This window comes from Oncorhynchus masou, chromosome 16, assembly GCF_036934945.1.
Source record: "Oncorhynchus masou masou isolate Uvic2021 chromosome 16, UVic_Omas_1.1, whole genome shotgun sequence".
Taxonomy (NCBI): domain Eukaryota; kingdom Metazoa; phylum Chordata; class Actinopteri; order Salmoniformes; family Salmonidae; genus Oncorhynchus; species Oncorhynchus masou.
Window position 1 is genome coordinate 27011221 of NC_088227.1, and position 19560 is coordinate 27030780.

Below are 19560 nucleotides of genomic sequence, written 5' to 3' on the forward strand. Positions count from 1 at the left end.
TACCCGAGACAAGTTATTATAACTGTGCCACTCTGCAGTGAAGTAGTATAAACAGGAGGTCCGTGTTTTTAAGTACAGTAGGCCTAGGCCATACCGTGAAATAAAGTCAGTACTGGACGTCTCACTTCACGACACATCTCTTTACCCCTCCCTGCAAGCAAGCAATAAAAAGTGCCACATGACCTGTGTAGAAGGAAGTAGCAAGTTAGCAACAAGCCCCGTATCCAGCAGATATCCAGATCTCTCGCGACTCAAATTCGGGTAGAACAAATTGAGGAAAAATAGAAATTTAACAACATGTTTTTAAAACTTGTGTGCGTTACATTGGTACTCGCATTGGTGAGTGCAACAACAGCTGCATACATAGGTAAGTTTGCGACCTACAAAGCACAACACAACGTGTTCTTGCGCTTTCTGCATTGGAAAGCCAGCGAGCGAGCTAACGTTAGCGAGCTAACTAAGGAGAGGTAACTGCGCGAGACGTTTGAGTGCATATTTATGTCTCATGTCTATCTAGTTCCCCCAAATGTGACTGCAAATAGTTTGTTTAAATTATTTGTGCGAATTCCACGTGTTGTCAAATCATGTCAAGCTAGTTGGTTTTTCTAAGGATATGTGCGGAGTTTAGCCAGCTAGCTGCGCGCGCGACATATCAAGCAGCCCACGTTAACGTCCTCCAACTAGCTTTTAGAAGAAACAAATACTAACGCTAGCCAGCAACCCTGAACTTACAGGCAAATGTGTCGCTTTTAATTTACCCTTTCACAACAACTTTCGAAAATGGATGGTTAGTGAATCGGCCAGCTATTCTCTCATTGCCCATGTCCAGCTGGCTGTTATCATATGCAACAACAAGCCTGTCAGCCTTGCGTCACATTAGAGTTATGTTGCGTTATGAAGCTCTAGTTATTTAGCTATGAAGCTACACAAGTCACACGAACAGAGGGACAATGTTAAAGTCCCTCATTGACACAGGTATTTTAAATGTAATGCACTTGATGTTGACATGACCTTTCTCACCTCGTAACGTTAGACTGATTTTATGTACAAGGAATCGCTGAGTAACTTTACCACTCCCTGTGACTAACGATTTAACGTTGCATACATTTGAGTAATGGTTTGCCTAGTAAATATCTCCCTGGCAGGTCCAATTAGGTCTATATCCGTCAAAGTTGGGCAAATTCCCCCTATTACATCTAACCTCAGTTATACACTTGTAATTACTTATGTTAATTGATGTTTCCCGTTTCAGTTGATTGTGCTGCATTTGATTGTGACGCATGTGTTGGTGACTGTCAATGGATGAACTGCACATGTAAGTACCCACTTTTCCTGCTCCTACATGCATGATATTGTGGTGAAGAGTCATACATTTTGGCATGTAAGCTTAAGCCTACAATTTCCTGAGCCATGCTGAACTTTTAAGTTAGGAACAGTAAACTGCCAGACAGTATCGTTATCTTTCAGGTATCTTGTAAGCCAGTTGATTCTGTTTTTTGACAATGTCATTCCAAAGGATCAAGAGGTAGCCATTTTGAGATGCAAGTCAAAAAAGACTGGGACAATGGGTGGTTTGGGCAAGGCAGTGAACAGAGAAATGTGTGTCCTTAGTAAAAGTGTCTGCTTATGTAGTTTAGGAAGCTACTAGGACATTTATCTCTTCCACACCAGCCATTTTATAGAGTAGAGATATCTGCTGGTCCTTTTGGACAAGAACACTTTGCTACGCAATTATCTCATTACGATAATGGCAATACCTGGTCAGACTATCATGATAAATGTCTTGATATTGTGGTCTCAATCTCCAATGGGGATGTTTGTTTGTTTTTAGGCTTTGGTCGATGGTGTGATATACTAAGCTCCTAGATGCCTGAGTCATACACTATAATTAAACAATAAGGCACGAGGGGGCGTGGTATATGGCCAGTATACCACACCTAAGGATTGTTCTTAGGCACGACATCGCGGAGTGCCATATACCACAAACCCTCGCGCTGCATTTTTGCTATTATTGACTGGTTATCAATGTAATTAGAGCAGTAAAAATAATGTTTTGTCATACCGGTGGTATATGGTCTGGCTGACAGATGTGGTATATCAATCAGCATTCAGGGCTCTAACCACCTAGTTTATAAATGTTTACATAGCCAGCCTGCTGCTCTGACTGCCTCATCGTAACTCTGTTTGCCTGTGGATGTTATCAGCCCAGTGAATTGAGGTTACAGGTTGTTTTAATTGGGTTTTTAAGCCAAGCCCAGATCATTGCCCATGACACACTGCTGAGTAATAAAGGTGAAAAGGTGCGTCATTCCCAGGTATGTGCGTGTGTGTGATGCTGAGAAGAAGCAGTGCCAATCCCATTGTGTGTTTTAGGAGGTGCCATTTAAGCTACGTAGGGTTGTGGGATGTTTTCAGAGAGCCTGTGTGTCTGTCATCATGATTTGTATAATTTACTTCAACGTAGCAAACTACATAGACAGTATTATAGGACTATCTGAATTGTGGGTGTGGTAAGTTGGAACCTTCTATTCAGGCGCATTATCCTCCATGATTATGTGGACTGAGCTGAGTGTAGGCCCTCAGTTTTGGCAGTTGCCACTAAAAAGAGGATGATCCCAGCTGCTACTGTATTTATTTCTCAGCTGCACTATAAAACCGGTTGAGTCTACCCGGCATATGATTTAAAAAATGATCTGCGGGACAGCAGTTTCCATTCGCTATTTGAGTGCATATGGACATCTTTTTTTTTCTATCCTGCTCCTGGGTGAAATATGATCACTTGAAAAGAGACCAGCGTGTGCAGCCTGAGGCAAGGAACGGAGCGTAAGCGGGCCAAATTAGGCCCGTGGGCCGCCAATTGAGCAATCCTGGCATGGCGTATAGCCAGATGACATACTCCTATCCTGTTTTACTGAAATACAGTTGTAGTCAGGCAGTTTACATACACTTAGGTCAGAGTCATTAACTCGTTTTTCAACCACTCAGCAAATTTCTTGTTAACAAACTATAGTTTTGGCAAGTCGGTTAGGGCATCTACTTTGTGCATGACAAGTTATTTTTCCAACAATTGTTTACAGACAGATATTTTACTTATAAACTGACTATCACAATTCTAGTGGGTCAGAAGTTTACATAACTTATGGCTAGGGGTTCCTCAACAACATTCCGCTGAAAAGGCAGATGGCGAAATTCAAAAATATTTTTTTTAAATATGTATCTTTCATACATTCACAAGTGCAAGTTAAAAAAGTTATATTACAGTTCGTAGAAACATGTCAAACAATGTATAGAATCAATCTTTAGGATGTTTTTAAGATGATAAATCTTCAATAATGTTCCAACCGGAGAATTCCTTTGTCTTTAGAATTGCAATGGAACGCAAGCTAACTCGCACGTAAACAGCTCATGGCACTCTGGCAGGCCTCTGGTTGATTCAGCTCTCATTCGCCCCCACTTCACAGTAGAAGCCTCAAACAAGGTTCTAAAGACTGTTGACATCTAGTGGAAGCTGTAGGAAGTGCAATATGACCCCATAGACACTGAATATTCGATAGGCAATGAGTTGGGAAAAACTACAAACCTCAGATTTCCCACTTCCTGGTTGGATTTTCTCTGGTTTTCACCTGCCATATGAGTTCTGTTATACTCAGACATCATTCAAACAGTTTTAGAAACTTCGGCGTGTTTTCTATCCAATAATACTAATAATATGCATATCCTAGCTTCTGGGCCTGAGTAGCAGGAAGTTTACTCTGGGCACGCTTTTCATCCGAACGTGAAAATGCTGCCCCCTATCCCAAACCGGATAAACTAAGTTGACTGTGCCTTTAAACAGCTTGGAAAATTCCAGAAAATGATGTCATGGCTTTAGACGCTTCTGATAGGCTTATTGACATCATTTGAGTGAATCGGAGGTGTACCTGTGGATGTATTTCAAGGCCTACCTTCAAACTCAGTGCCTCTTTGCTTGACATTATGTGATAATCAAAAGGAGAAAAAAAATGGTAGACCTCCACAAGTCTGGTTCATCATTGGGAGCAATTTACAAATGCCTGAAGGTACCACGTTCATCTGTACAAACAATAGTAGGCAAGTATAAACACCATGGGACCATGCAGCCGCCATACCACTCAGGAATGAGACGCGGTCTTAATCCTAGAGATGAACGTACTTTGGTGCGAAAAATGCAAATCAATCCCAGAACAACAGCAAAGGAACTTGTGAAGATGCTGGAGGAAATGGGTACAAAAGTATCTATATCCACAGTAAAACGAGTCCTATATCGACATACTCTGAAAGGCCTCTCAGCAAGGAAGTAGCCAGTGCTACAAATCCGCCATAAAAAAGCCAGACTACGGTTTGCAACTGCACATGGGGACAAAAATATATAGAACTGTTTGGCCATAATGACCATCGTTATGTTTGGAGGGAAAAGGGGGATGCTTGCAAGCCGAAGAACACCATCCCAACCGTGAAGCACGGGGGTGATAACATCATGTTGTGGGGGTGCTTTGCTGCAGGAAGGACTGGTGCACTTCACAAAATAGATGTCATCATGCGGATTGAAAGTTATGTGGATATATTGAAGCAACATCTTTAGACATCAGTCAGGAAGTTAAAGCTTGGTCTCAAATGGGTCTTCCAAATGGATAATGACCCCAAGCATGCTTCCAAAGTTGTGGCAAAATGGCTTAAGGACAACAAAGTCAAGGTATTGGAGTGGCCATCATAAAGCCCTGACCTCAATCCTGTAGAAAATGAGGCAAGGAGGCCTACAAACCTGACAGTTACACCAGCTCTGTCAGGAGGAACCATCCAAATTATTGTAGGATGGTTGTGGAAGGCTACCCTAAACATTTGACCCAAGTTAAACAATTTTAAAGTTAATACACAATTAGTATTTGGTAGCATGTAAACTTCTGAACCACTGGGAGTGTGATGAAAGAAATAAAAGCTGAAGTAAATAATTCTCTGTACTATTATTCTGACATTTCACATTCTTAAAATAAAGTGGTGATCCTAACTGACCTAAGACAGGGAAATTTTACTGGGATTAAATGTCAGGAATTGTGAAACTGAGTTTAAATGTATTTGGCTAAGGTATGTAAACTGTACATTTTTATTCGTATCATGTTTCTTTCGACCTGCCTAAAATTAATAATGAATTTATTAGATTTTTTTTTAATGCAGATGTTCCAAAGGCGTGCATCAGCGGCTTGTATGCATCAGCGACACAGTGTTTCAAAACTGTAATATCTTATGCTTCACGGAGTCATGGCTGAACGACTACACTATGAACATTCAGCTGGCTGCTTATACGCTGTACCGGCAGGTTAGAACAGCAGCGTCTGGTAAAGCAAGGGGTGGCGGGCTATGTATTTTTGTAAATAACAGCTGGTGCATGATATCTAAGGAAGTCTGGAGGTTTTGCTCGCCTGAGGTAGAGTATGTCATGATAAGCTGTAGAACACACGATCTACCTAGATAGTTTATCTGTATTCTGCCATAAGCAAACAAGAACGCTCACCCAGAGGCAGCGCTCATAGTAGCTGGGGACTTAAATCCATTTTACCACATTTCTATCAGCATGTTGAATGTGCAACCAGAAGAAAAAAAAACTCTGGACCACCTTTACTCCACAAACAGAGACGCATACAAAGCTCTCCCTCACCTTCCATTTGGCAAATCTGACCATAATTCTATCCTCCTTATTCCTGCTTACAAGCAAAAATGAAGGCAGGAAGTACCAGTGACTAGATCAATTTTTTAAGTGGTCAGATGAAGCAGATGCTAAGCTAAGGACTGTTTTGCTAGCACAGACTAGAATATGTTCCAGGATTCCTCCGATGGCATTGAGGAGTACACCACATCAGTCATTGGCTTCATCAATATGTGCATCGACGACATCGTCCCCACAGTGACCGTACGTACATGCCCCAACCAGAAGGATTACAGGCAACATCTGCACTGAGCTTAAAGGCTAGAGCTACCGCTTTCAAGGAGCGAGACTCTAATCCGGAAGCTTATAAGAAATCCCGCTACGCCCTCCGCTGAACAATCAAACAGGCAAAGCGTCAATACAGGACTAAGATCGAATCGTCCTACACCGGTTCTGACGCTAGTCGGATGTGGCAGGGCTTGCAAACCATTGCAGACTACAAAGGGATGCACAGTCGAGATGCCCAGTGACACAAGCCTACCAGACGAGCACACCCCCATTCTCATCAACAGAGCTGCAGTGGAACAGATTGAGAGCTTCAAATTCCTTGGTGTCCACATCACCAACAAACTAACATGGTCCAAGCACACCAAGACAGTTGTGAAGAGGGCACGACAAAGCCTATTCCCACACGGGAGACTGAAATTTTAACGTGGGTCCTCAGATCCTCAAAAGGTTCTACAGCTGCACCATCGAGATCATCCTGACTGGTTGCATCACTGCCTGGTATGGCAACTGCTTGGCCTCCGATCGCAAGGTGCAGAGGGTAGTGCGTACGGCCCAGTACATCACTGGGGCCAAGCTTCCTGCCATCCAGGACCTCTATACCAGGCGGTGTCAGAGGAAGGCCCTAAAAATTGTCAAAGACTCCAGCCACCCTAATCATAGACTGTTCTCTCTGCTACCGCACGGCAAGAGGTACTGGAGCGTCATGTCTAGGTCCAAGAGACTTCTAAACAGTTTCTAACCCCAAGCCTAAAGACGAACATCTAATCAAATGGCCTCCCAGACTATTTGCATTGCCCCCCCCCCTTTACACCACTGCTACTCTGTTATCATCTAAGCATAATCACTTTTAATAACTCTACCTACATGTACATACAACCAACTAACCGGTGCCCCCGCACATTGACTCTGTACCGGTACCCCCCTGTATATAGTCTCGCTATTGTTATTTTACTGTTTGCTTTTATTTCTTATCTGTATCTTGTTTTTTTTTAACTGCATTGTTGGTTAGGGGCTTGTAATTAAGCATTTCACTGTAAGGTCTGTTGTATTCGGCACATGTAACTAATACAATTTGATTTGATATCAATATTTGCACACAAAGGTGTTTCCACCTCCATTTCTCCCGTAATTCATTTTACAAGACAAAGATCCCACCATGTCGAACAAACTAGTTCTGTCGCATATATATATATATATATATATATATATATATATAATACACACAGTGCCTTGCGAAAGTATTCGGCCCCCTTGAACTTTGCGACTTTTTGCCACATTTCAGGCTTCAAACATAAAGATATAAAACTGTATTTTTTTGTGAAGAATCAACAAGTGGGACACAATCATAAAGTGGAACGACATTTATTGGATATTAACTTTTTTAACAAATCAAAAACTGAAAAATTGGGCGTGCAAAATTATTCAGCCCCCTTAAGTTAATACTTTGTAGCGCCACCTTTTGCTGCGATTACAGCTGTAAGTCGCTTGGGGTATGTCTCTATCAGTTTTGCACATCGAGAGACTGAAATGTTTTCCCATTCCTCCTTGCAAAACAGCTCGAGCTCAGTGAGGTTGGATGGAGAGCATTTGTGAACAGCAGTTTTCAGTTCTTTCCACAGATTCTCGATTGGATTCAGGACTGGACTTTGACTTGGCCATTCTAACACCTGGATATGTTTAATTTTGAACCATTCCATTGTAGATTTTGCTTTATGTTTTGGATCATTGTCTTGTTGGAAGACAAATCTCCGTCCCAGTCTCAGGTCTTTTCAGACTCCATCAGGTTTTCTTCCAGAATGGTCCTGTATTTGGCTCCATCCATCTTCCCATCAATGTTAACCACCTTCCCTGTCACTGCTGAAGAAAAGCAGGCCCAAACCATGATGCTGCCACCACCATGTTTGACAGTGGGTATGGTGTGTTCAGGGTGATGAGCTGTGTTGCTTTTACGTCAAACATAATGTTTTGCATTGTTGCCAAAAAGTTCAATTTTGGTTTCATCTGACCAGAGCACCTTCTTCCACATGTTTGGTGTGTCTCCCAGGTGGCTTGTGGCAAACTTTAAAACGACACTTTTTATGGATATCTTTAAGAAATGGCTTTCTTCTTGCCACTCTTCCATAAAGGCCAGATTTGTGCAATATATGACTGATTGTTGTCCTATGGACAGAGTCTTCCACCTCAGCTGTAGAACTCTGCAGTTCATCCAGAGTGATCATGGGCCTCTTGGCTGCATCTCTGATCAGTCTTCTCCTTGTATGAGCTGAAAGTTTAGAGGGACGACCAGGTCTTGGTAGATTTGCAGTGGTCTGATACTCCTTCCATTTCAATATTATCGCTTGCACAGTGCTCCTTGGGATGTTTAAAGCTTGGGAAATCTTTTTGTATCCAAATCCGGCTTTAAACTTCTTCACAACAGTATCTCGGACCTGCCTGGTGTGTTCCTTGTTCTTCATGATGCTCTCTGCGCTTTTAACGGACCTCTGAGACTATCACAGTGCAGGTGCATTTATACGGAGACTTGATTACACACAGGTGGATTGTATTTATCATCATTAGTCATTTAGGTCATCATTCGATCATTCAGAGATCCTCACTGAACTTCTGGAGAGAGTTTGCTGCACTGAAAGTAAAGGTGCTGAATAATTTTGCACGCCCAATTTTTCAGTTTTTGATTTGTTCAAAAAGTTTGAAATATCCAATAAATGTCGTTCCACTTCATGATTGTGTGCCACTTGTTGATTCTTCACAAAAAAAATACAGTTTTGTATCTTTGTTTGAAGCCTGAAATGTGGCAAAAGGTCGCAAAGTTCAAGGGGGCCGAATACTTTCGCAAGGCATATATATTACTTGTTGCCATCACAGCTGTTGTGAATTATATATTTTTTAGTAAGTTATGACTTTATTCTGATTTAAAATCTGTGGATGAAACCTGGTTAATGACTGACAGACAATCCTCACAGTGCTGTCACACACCAGAACTAATAACTCGGCAGTCTCTCTCACACCAGAACTAACCGTCTCTCACCACACAGTAGGTCGGAGGTCTGAACAAATGCTTTTCACAAACCCTACAACAGGATCACCAATTAGATATGAACTAAATCTGGAAGTTCACACAGACTGACCGTGGAGAGTGACATTCTAAAGTTGGCTACAATACAGACCCAGCTCACTTAGGCCTAGGTAATGACCCAGCTCATTGTGGTGAGTTACTGCAAGCCCCACTGCTATTACCAGATTTATCATTGGTTTAGGGATTTCATGTAAACGCATAGGCGTCAGAGGGGCTCCATTTTTGTTCTGAAGGCTGTAGTTTAATCCCACTGAGCTACACATGCCAGCTGGTTTAGCTCAAAGTGTACTGGATGTAAGAAACATAAAGCGTTATGCAGCACTTGGCTCTTTAAGGATTTCCCCTCTGACAATCCTCTTCCCTCCGATCTCTCACTGGATGCCCCTTGCAGTGGGTTCGGCTCACACTGTCAAGATCCTTCTGGAATGTGTGTTAGTGAGCTCCACCTTTCATAGCTGCCTGTGAGGTAACAGCCACCTCTACCCCCTCCACCAATGGAAAAGTCTGCCTTACACACACACACACACACACACTGATAGTGGGGTCACACACGGATAATCTTAATTGGATGCTCCTCGTGTCCTCTCGTCTCCTTCTCAAACCCCCACTGGATGAGAGAACCAGAGGTCCCTCCCCTCTGACCTGCTCCTCCAGTGGGGTTTTGAGAAGGAGAGAACGTGAGGAGTATCCAAATAAGATTCTCAACTTCAAGACAAGGTTAGTGGTAGTGCAGACAAGGTTAGTTTCAGAACAGTGCGAGCATGAGATAAATCACCTGTAGGTTTAAAACAAAAAAAATCTACACAATACCCCATCACAAAGCGAAAATGGGTTTCATGACGTTTTTGCAAATTGATTTTAAAAAAAACATACCTTAAGTGTTCAGACGCTTTGCTATGAGACTGGAAATTGAGCTTAGGTGCATCCTGTTTCCATTGATCATCCATGATGTTTCTACAACTTGATTGGAGCACAACAGTTTTCTAACTATGCGAACATAATTCCAAAAGGGTTTTCTAATGATCAATTAGCCTTTTAAAGTGATACTTGGATTAGCTAACACAATGTGCCATTGGAACACAGGATGGTTGCTGATAATGGGTCTCTGTAGATATCACATGTAAAATTTGCTGTTTCCAGCAACAATAGTCATTTACAACATTAACATTGTCTACACTGTATTTCTGATCAGTTTGGTGTTATTTTAATGGACAATTTTTATTTTTTTTATTTTTTAAACAAGGATATTTCTAAGTGACTCCAAACTTTTGAAAAGGTAGTGTATCTATCCACCCCCTTGGATTAATCAGTAATGGGATAGATCATGCAGTGGGGGAGGGGGCTGGCTATGATTTCTGACTTTACAGGAAGGAGAATGACTGAACTCGCACTAGACTCCTGAGCTGACAAGCCCATCCCATTTGACTGAAAACAAGATAATACTTGGCTGTGGTTCAAACTCTTAAAAGACACACCCTCGTCCACTTAACCTCGCCTTGTGCCCTTGGGGGAATCGCTGTCACCATCTTGGAGGGTGGTCCAATTGATTCGCCCAGCAAGGCGAGTTTTAAAATGTAAGCCCTTCTGCCCTCGTTTTTAGTCGAGTTTGCGAGTGTACAATTATGTTCACTTTGGGGACTGAAACTCTCCATATGTCAATTTGTGACGATTGTCCATCCGCTAAGAAACGTCTGCCAAAAATGACAACGTCAACATTAAAGTGTAAGTAAAAACAAATGTAAATAAGTTATAAATTGTGCTACTAATGCACATGACGGCATTGTAAATGTAATGATGTTTTTGGAAAATTTAGAAATAAAACACATTTTCCTTCTTCAGAAGTTCCAGCTAGGCAAGCTAACCATTAGTTAGCTAATTAATTTGCTAGCTATCATATAGTAGGCATATATTAATCATTTATACAGTTCATTTTAAGTAGACGTGCAATTGACTGTAGCATATGTAAAGCACCCACAAGCTACCGGTGGCTGAAACCACAATCATCGCGCATTTAATGGGTGTCGAATTTCTGTGCAAGGGCGGTCCATTTTAAAAATCCTTCCTTCCTCCCTTACCCTGCAAGTGTATACTCATCAGAAGTGTCCACTTAATTTGAGGGCTGAGGGGATAGGGTATGTCTTAAGTGTTTGGAATGCAGCCCCTGTGTTCTTAAATGGCTCATGTTCCCTATGGTGTCAGGATTAATATACTTTTCCTGATCACCTGAACACATTTTCTTGTCTTTGTGTTAGTGCTCTACTGGAAAACTGTCTTTCATTGGTGCTTGTTTGTTCCTTTTATCCCCTCTGTTCAGTTGCAGCAACTCCAGATGTCTCCAATGTCTCCTGTGTCAACGTCACCTCCGTATACAGTCAGAACATGACTATAGGCGCCTGCTCCAACGAAACCTGCTCAGGTAAAGTCCCATACCATCACCTGGTTCAGTTAAAGGCTTCTCCAGAGGGATTACATGTGCTTTGTTATTCCAGTCACTGTCACTTTGTTAACATGACACAGGACTGGCCTTCAACAGAAAGTGACTGATCTAGGCATTTGGAGACATTCTATATCTCTTATGTGGTGTCAGTTGCTTTCTCTCAATACTCTGAAATGCTTCCCTCCTTTCCTAATTGCTTTGTCGCTGCCTTCCTCCTCCCTTGTCATTCCACCAGTCCAAAAGGATTAGATGGGTGAAAGCGTTAATTCATACAATTAGCTATTACATTCACCTACCAAATCCTGTGAGATCAAAATGGAAGTCAGGAGGGGAATGTAGGAGGCATTTTGGGACTATCCAGATGTAGCCTCTTTCTTCCCTGCTTTATACTAGGCCCGGGATGATACCAGTATCACGATACCCATTAGTATTATGGCAAGGAAACAAAAAGCAAAGTGGATTTAACTTCTTTTGATTAACAGCCCTAATGTTGGAAACAAACGGTTCTCATCCAGAGTCACGTTTATTTTCCAAGCAATGGCGCACAATATTTTACATACAGCAGGACCGTAGTGTTAGGTCTGCTTTGTGTTTTCATTTTTGTATTGCAATACTGAAATCGTCACAGCCCTGCTTTATACTCTGTCTCTCTCTGTGTCGGTTTCTTCAGTGCAGCCTTTTATTTCAAGTTCAGCCAAACCTCCTACCCCCACCATGTCTGTTATCCCTACGGTCATCAATGTCACTAACAGCTCCACCACTGAGTCCACCACAGGTAACCAGCCTCTCAGCTGCTCCCTTCTAATCAGTGTGTGTCTACTGGGTTGCCGGATGGTTGTAATGTCAAACCTAAATATGGGGAAATGGTCAACTGTTTTTGTAAGTGGTGAAATGGTATTAAACTGATATCTTACTGCTGTGTCCAGCTAACCTGACTACTGCAGTACCAACCGCCCTGCCCACTAACGGCACCGTCCCAGTCTCTGACACAACGACTGCTTCAAGTAAGTTCCCATGCCAGCCCAGTCTGAAATCCAATCATATTACTGAATCAAAAGTCAATTCCGCCAGTGTATTATCAATATGTTTGTGGTTCTACATGGCCCTAAAGGCTAGTGGTGATAGTGGTATGACTTGGCTCTCACTCCCACCCTGTGCAGACAGCACTGCGTCACCAGTGTGGCCCTCTCCTGCACCGCATAAGAATGCAACGTTTGACGCAGCGAGCTTCATTGGGGGCATCGTGCTGGTCCTGGGCCTGCAGGCTGTACTCTTCTTCCTCTACAAATTCTGCAAGTCCAAGGACCGCAACTACCACACCCTCTGAAGGACCCACACCAACACCTACTCTGGCCCCCCACTCCTTCGGGGCCAGCTGGAACCTCCTAATATCAACCCCCTAAACCCTGGCCATTGTGATTCTCTCAAACAGTGTTTCTCCCACAATCCCCACTCCTCATTGCATTGTGCTAGCAACTTGTGGTTTAGGCCTGTAGCCTGAATAGACACATGGGCTGTAAACTATACACACAACAGAAGGCTGCTCAGGAGAAGACGGCTCATAATAATGGCTGCAGCGGAGCAAACGGAATGGCATCAAACACATGGGAACCATGCGTTGGATGTATTGGATACCGTTCCGCTCCAGCCATTAGCACGAGCCCGTCCTCCCCAATTAAGGTGCCACCAACCTCCTGTGGTACACACCCACACTTGCGCCACATCTTTTACTGAATGTGTACACTACGCATTTCTCACACCCTGGTGCAGCCTTCAGCACATAGAATTACGTCACTGTGTTTCCCCTCCCTCCCCCTCTCTCCCCCTCTCCTCATTCAGTTAGTCATTGTGACTGGAGAAAAATCAGCCTAATTTACTGCTCTTCTCCCCTGGCCCTTCATTTGAATGTTTTACCTGCCTGGCCTGGTAAAACGAGTCAACGGTCATTTATGTAATAGACTTTCTGTTCTGTTGGAATATAGTGGGGCTGCCATGGCATTAGCTTGTGGCCTTCATGCACCTTGGTAATGCTTCAGAAACACTGAGGTCCCCTCCCCTGTAATTTTTCAGATTTTGATGACTGGATGATGCAGCACAGCTTTTATTCTTGTTTGTTGTGGGACAGATCTGGGCAGAGTTTTTCACACCTATATAAAGGGGTTATAATCAAATGATGGTAGAAAGTCCAAATAAAAGGAGAACTAGAAGCAGTACTCCATTCTTTAAGTTTATATTCTGTATGAAGATGCCTCAATCTGAAGTAGAGGAGGAGTCAGACCCTTGGTGTTAAGACATAGCACACACCACACGCTGCCAAGAGAGCAGCTCAATGCAATACACCCAAATCAATCCCCCTTTCTACAACCCCCTCTCTTTATCGGCTTCAGCCAAACGGATCACAGTGAAGAGTCCAGTCAGTAGACTTGAGATCTTCCCTTAACAGGAAGGCAATCGCAATGAGTCAAGTCTTTGGGACATGGTCGAAAGGTTCTACAGATAAAAGATTGTAGTAAATATATGAGAATGATTAAATAAGTCTAATGATGAATTCACGTGTTGAACGGAAAGAGATGAAGATAAGACAGTCTGCACCTTATTGATGCGTACAGTGATAGCAGTAAAGTGCCTTTAATGTTGAATGTGACAAAGAGGGGATGAGTGAGAATTATGATGTTGCTCCTCTTCCTCCTAGCTGAGGCCTGAGTGTCGTTGTTGTGAAGTAAAAGCAGTCTGGTGACAGGCACGGCAATGCGGTGCTGATATTGGTGATGAGCAGAGAGAAGAGAACCAGGGTGGTTCTCAATCCCATTTTAATTCACTCAAACCAAGTAGTTACCTGAAATTCCAAAATGTTCCTCATAGAAGATTGTGAATGATTTCAATTTCAGTTGACTTCCTGAACTTGCTGAATAATTGCAATGAATTGGGCCCAACCCTGATCAGCAGAACCCTAGTATCCCAGCTGGACTGAATAGCCTTTTATTATTGAAGAGTAGACCGATACGTTAATTCCTCATCTTGGTCTTTGATGGATGAAGACCTATTACAGTATCAATTGATTATATTGGCATTGGTTGAGATGTCACCTATGGAGGCAGAAGTTTTGAATGTTCCCCACAGCTCCCTAGTGCTAGTTCCCCCTCTCATTGTACAGGCACATCCTTATAGCCTGTGTTTTGAAAATTAACAGTGAAGAATAATTTTTGGCTTAGTTCTTAATTTGTTTTTCCTGGAGTCATGCGTAAATTGAACTGATAGTTATTTGATCATTTCAAAACTAACTAATACCTGGTCCCTGAACTTAAAATGGGCGCAATGTTGAGATGTCGTCCTTTTCATTTTGGGAGTTTTCTTTTCTCCCAGTGAGCTCTGTCTTTTTTAAGTGCAGTGCCAAGGAGAGGAGTTCCTTCAGAAAGTATTGACACCCCTTGACTTTTTCCACATTGTTGTTACAGCCTGAAATTGATTAAATTGCGATTTTTGTATCACTGATCTGCACACAACACCCAAAATGTTGAAGTGGAATTATGTTTTTAGAAATGTTTACAAATTAATTAAAAAATGAAAATCTGAAGTGTCTCGAGTCGAAAGGTATTCAACCCCTTTGTTATGGCAAGCCTAAATAAGTTCAGGGGTAAAAATGTGCTTGACGAGTTACATGGACTCACTCTGTGCACAATAATAGTGTTTAATATGATTTTTAAATGACTACTCCATCTCTAAAACCCCCACACGTACAATTATCTAAGGTCCCTCGGTCAAACAGTTCATTTCAAGCACAGATTCAACCACAAAGACCAGAGGTTTTCCAATGTTTTACATAGAAGGGCACCTATTGGAAGATGGGTAAAATAAAAAGTAGACATTTGAATATTCCTTTGAGCCTGGTGGTTATTAATTTCACTTTGGCTGGTGTGTCAATACAGCCAGTCACTACAAAGATACAGGCGTCTTTCCTAACTCAGTTGCTGGAGAGGAAGAAAACCGCTCAGGGATTTCACCATGAGGCCAATGGTGACTCTAAAACAGTTAGTTTAATGATTGATGGGAGAAAACAGGATAGATCAACAACATTCTAGTTGCTCTGCAATACTAACCTAATTGACAGTGAAAAGAAGGAAGCATGTACAGGAACAAAAATATTCCAAAACATGAATCCTGTTTGCAATAAGGCACTCAAATAATACTGCAAAAGAAATTTGACACTTTGTTCTGAATACAAAGCATTATGTTTGGGGAAACTCCCAACACATCACTGAGTACCACTCTTCATATTTCCAAGCATGGTGGTGACTACATCATGCTATGGGTATGCTTGTCTTCGGCAAGGACTCGGGAGTTTTTTAGGATAAGAATAAACGGAATAGAGCTAAGCACAAGTAAAATCATAGCGGGAAACCTGGTTGTCTGCTTTCAAACAGACACTGGGAGACAAATTCACCTTTCAGCAGGACAATTCCTAAAACACAATGCTAAATATACACTGGAGTTTCTACCAAGACAACTTTGAATGTTCCTGAGTGGCCTGGTTGTGCTTTTATTTAAATCTGCTCATAAATCTATGGCAAGACTTGAAAATGGCTGTCTAGTAATGATCAACAACCAACTAGACAGCTTGAATAATGTGCACGTATTGCACAACCCAGGTGTGCACTCCTACAAGTTTTTGGGGGATTTTTCTTCTGCTTTGACGTTTGTATTTTGTCTAGATCGATGGCAAAAAAAATGCAATGAAATCAATTTTACACCCACTTTGTAACACAACAAATTGTAGAAAAAGTCCAGAGGTTTGAATACTTTCTCAAGGCACTGTAGGTTTCCCAAATGTAGTGCTCGTACAGTTTGTCTAGTTCTTTGATTAGCTTGCTGCTAACAGTGTGATGGCCACCTTGTACATAGAGCTGTCATGTCCTTCAGTTGATCTTCCTTCAAGGTTTCCACTTTCAATCGTGTAAAGGCAAGATGATGGATCTTTTTTTAGTGTTTTATCAATAGCTTTCGCTTGCAGTGGCTTGTCAATGTCAAGACTCGGTTGTGTCTTTGTTTGTAATTTTTTGCATGTCCAATGCTTGGAATTGTAATATTTTATTTTGAATTAGGCTCTTGGGGCTTCAGACACTTAAAAGTAAAATAACCACTTGATGAATTTGTCAAACAGTATGCTAGTGGAGAGTATGCCTAAACAATGTGCATTAAAGCCAAAGTCCTCAGTCTTGGCATGGAAAATGGAGCGTTGCACTGACGAAGCTTTGCTTTGTTGTTTTTGCCTTATCGTTTTTGTATTGCTTCCAAAAATGTATGAATGCTTGTGAGAACTCTTAACTCAATATTTTCCTAATGATGGAACAAACAAAAAAACTTGGTAGTGTATGAGCACACTCAATGTCATTTAAATGTGCGCATGCTTCTTTCCTTGGCCTTCATTGTCCCTGATTTTATGTTTTAAGCATGCCTTTTACAATATTCATCTACAGTCACCCAACGGCATTAGGCTACGTCCCAAAGACCCCCGAACTATGGCAAGTCAGAAGTATAAATCTAGTTTTGCCTTGACTGCATTCACAGCCTCACAGTATGCTGTGGCAACCGATAAAGCATTTGTGAATCAAACCAGCATTCTGACTGTTACTTCCCTGTTATTTCTCCTTTTGCCATAGTCCTAAGGACACAATGTTTGTTTTTGAAACTGATTTAAAATGCCTGCCTACTGCAGAAAGGCACCATCTTGCAATGAGATAGTATTTTCTTTCAGTAGATGTCACAGGACATCGCCAGTACCCACAGCAACTCATACAAATATTCTGATTGTTGCCAATTTTTTCCAGTGCCCGTAGACTCACACAGTTCCTCTCCCTGCACCTTTTCAAGAAAAGTGCCTTACTCAGTTGAACATAAATGAAGGTTTTTATTTTTGTCGTAACGGGATAGTACACCCAATAGATATCAAAGGGACTCCGCACTTTCAGACCCCTTGTAAAGATGAAATCAAAGATGCTTTGTGTTGTAAGAGCATCTTTAAATGTTGTCTTCGTTTTCTCAATCACACTTTGCTTTGGGAGCCTAAACCAGACACAGAAGAATGGGTCAGCTGGCCAGAGCCACAGACATGCATAGTATGGCAAATTGTCCTAAATATTGTCACCAAGCATTCCATGACTTGCCTACATTCCAACCTAAAATGGAATTTACATTCTTGACCCTAGAATGTAGCGTTCTCTGGAACAACGGTGTACGTTAGTATTGTACCCAGTTGGCTGACCTTTACATGTCTCTGGCTCTGGAGGCAGCTGTCATTATTAGTGTGAAGCTCTGGAGCTTTTTTTTTTTTTTTACCTTGTTGCTTTTTAACAATGTCCACATGCCACCTTGATCTAAGTCCTGTTGAATAAAAAGTCATAGGTCTTATGGAATGATTCATCAGATTTCCTCTCTCTCGCTCTCTCACACACACAGACACACAGGTTAATGTGTTGACAGACACTTGCTGTTGCATATAGTCAGGATGCCTACTACTCTAATGGTTTATGCTTGTTTGATGTGTCCTTTTTGCCTGGAATCTTGTTTTGCCTTAAGTTTTCTTTTATAGTTTTGCCATTAGATTCAAGGTGTTAAAATCAATAAAGTTTGAATATTGTTAAACAATTTATTTGTCTTTGTATTTACTGTAAATTCTCTCACGTTTCTGCGCAGGACAGTCTTATGGCAGAATGCAGTGAAACATACAGTAAACCACAAATCAAGACCGCTACAATGGAGCTGTATATTTGTGAAACAGTTTGGAAACCAGGACTTGGATCTTTAACCTCTTGTCTATGAAATAATGTGGCAGGTTGCCTCAGCAACAGAAGGTACAGAGTTCAGAAAGAATGATCTCCTGCAGATTTAGAATTAGGACACGGGCGAGAGAAGTAAGTAGGGAAGACACTAGAATACCTGCCGTTGAAACCTCACAGAATTCGGAAGAACTAAACAGGCAAAGATGCTGGACTAAGATAAAGAAGTAGCGCCTCTTGACTACATTCTAGGGCCCCTAGTGAAGGTGTGGATGTCAACGACAGTCAAACAAACACATCTCTCGGTGATCTAGCCACGTGCTGGAAGGGTCACATTGCCCACAACGTCTGTAGAGGTGCAACCGGTTTCATAACCGCAGGCAGAACAGTTGAAACTGGAGCAGCGGCATGACCAGGTGGACTGGGGACAGCAAGGAGTCATCAGGCCAAGTAGTCCTGAGGCATGGTCCCAGGGCTCAGGTCCTCTGGGAGTGGAGGGAGAGAGAGAGAATTAGAGGGAGCATACTTAAATTCACACAGGACACCGGATAAGACAGAAGAAATACTCCAGACATAACAGACTGAGATAGGTAGAAGCAAGCCTGTGTAATGCTTTGAAGGTTAGCAGTAAAACCTTGAAATCAGCCCTAGCCTTTACAGGAAGCCAGTGTAGAGAGGCTAGCACTGTAGTAATATGATCACATTTTGGGGTTCTAGTCAAGATTCTAGCAGCCATGTTTAGCCCTAACTGAGGTTTATTTTGTGCTTTATCCGGGTAGCCGGAAAGTAGAGCATTGCAGTAGTCTAATCTAGAAGTGACAAAAGCATGGATTAACTTTTCTGCGTCAATTTTGGACAGAAAGTTTCAGATTTTTGCATTGTTATGAAGATGGAAAAAACTGTCCTTGAAATAGACTTGATGTGTTCCTCAAAAGAGAGATCAGGGTCTAGAGTAATGCTGAGGTCCTTCACAGTTTTATTTGAAACGTCTGTACAACCATCAAGATTAATTGTCAGATCTAACAGAAGATCTCTTTGTTTCTTGGGACCTAGAACTAGCATCTCTGTTTTTTTCTGAGTTTAAAAGTTAAACATTTGCTGCCATCTTCTTCCTTATGTCTGAAACACAGGCTTCCAGGGATGGCAATTTCGGGGCTTCACCATGTTTCATCGAAACGTACAGCTGTGTATCGTCCGCATAGCATTGAAAGTTAACATTATGTTTCCAAATGACATCACCAAGAGGTAAACTATATAGTGAAAACAATAGTGCTCCTAAAATGGAACCTTGATGAGGAACACCGAAACTTACAATTGATTTGTTAGA

General features: G+C 41.9%; 1 protein-coding gene across 2 annotated transcripts; it reads left to right on the forward strand.

Annotated features, from left to right (window-relative positions):
- Positions 1-166: 166 nt before the first annotated feature.
- Positions 167-18102, forward strand: LOC135557766 (sialomucin core protein 24-like). Of its 2 annotated transcripts, XM_064991356.1 has the most exons (6): positions 169-367; positions 1253-1315; positions 11338-11439; positions 12131-12235; positions 12387-12464; positions 12621-18102. In XM_064991356.1, exons 1-6 carry the CDS (start codon positions 298-300, stop codon positions 12785-12787), a joined length of 585 nt encoding a protein of 194 aa, XP_064847428.1. In that variant the 5' UTR covers positions 169-297; the 3' UTR covers positions 12788-18102. The 2 variants fall into 2 exon arrangements, with proteins under 2 accessions (XP_064847429.1, XP_064847428.1); XM_064991357.1 differs by lacking the exon at positions 12131-12235 and having other exon boundaries at positions 167-367.
- Positions 18103-19560: the final 1458 nt, after the last annotated feature.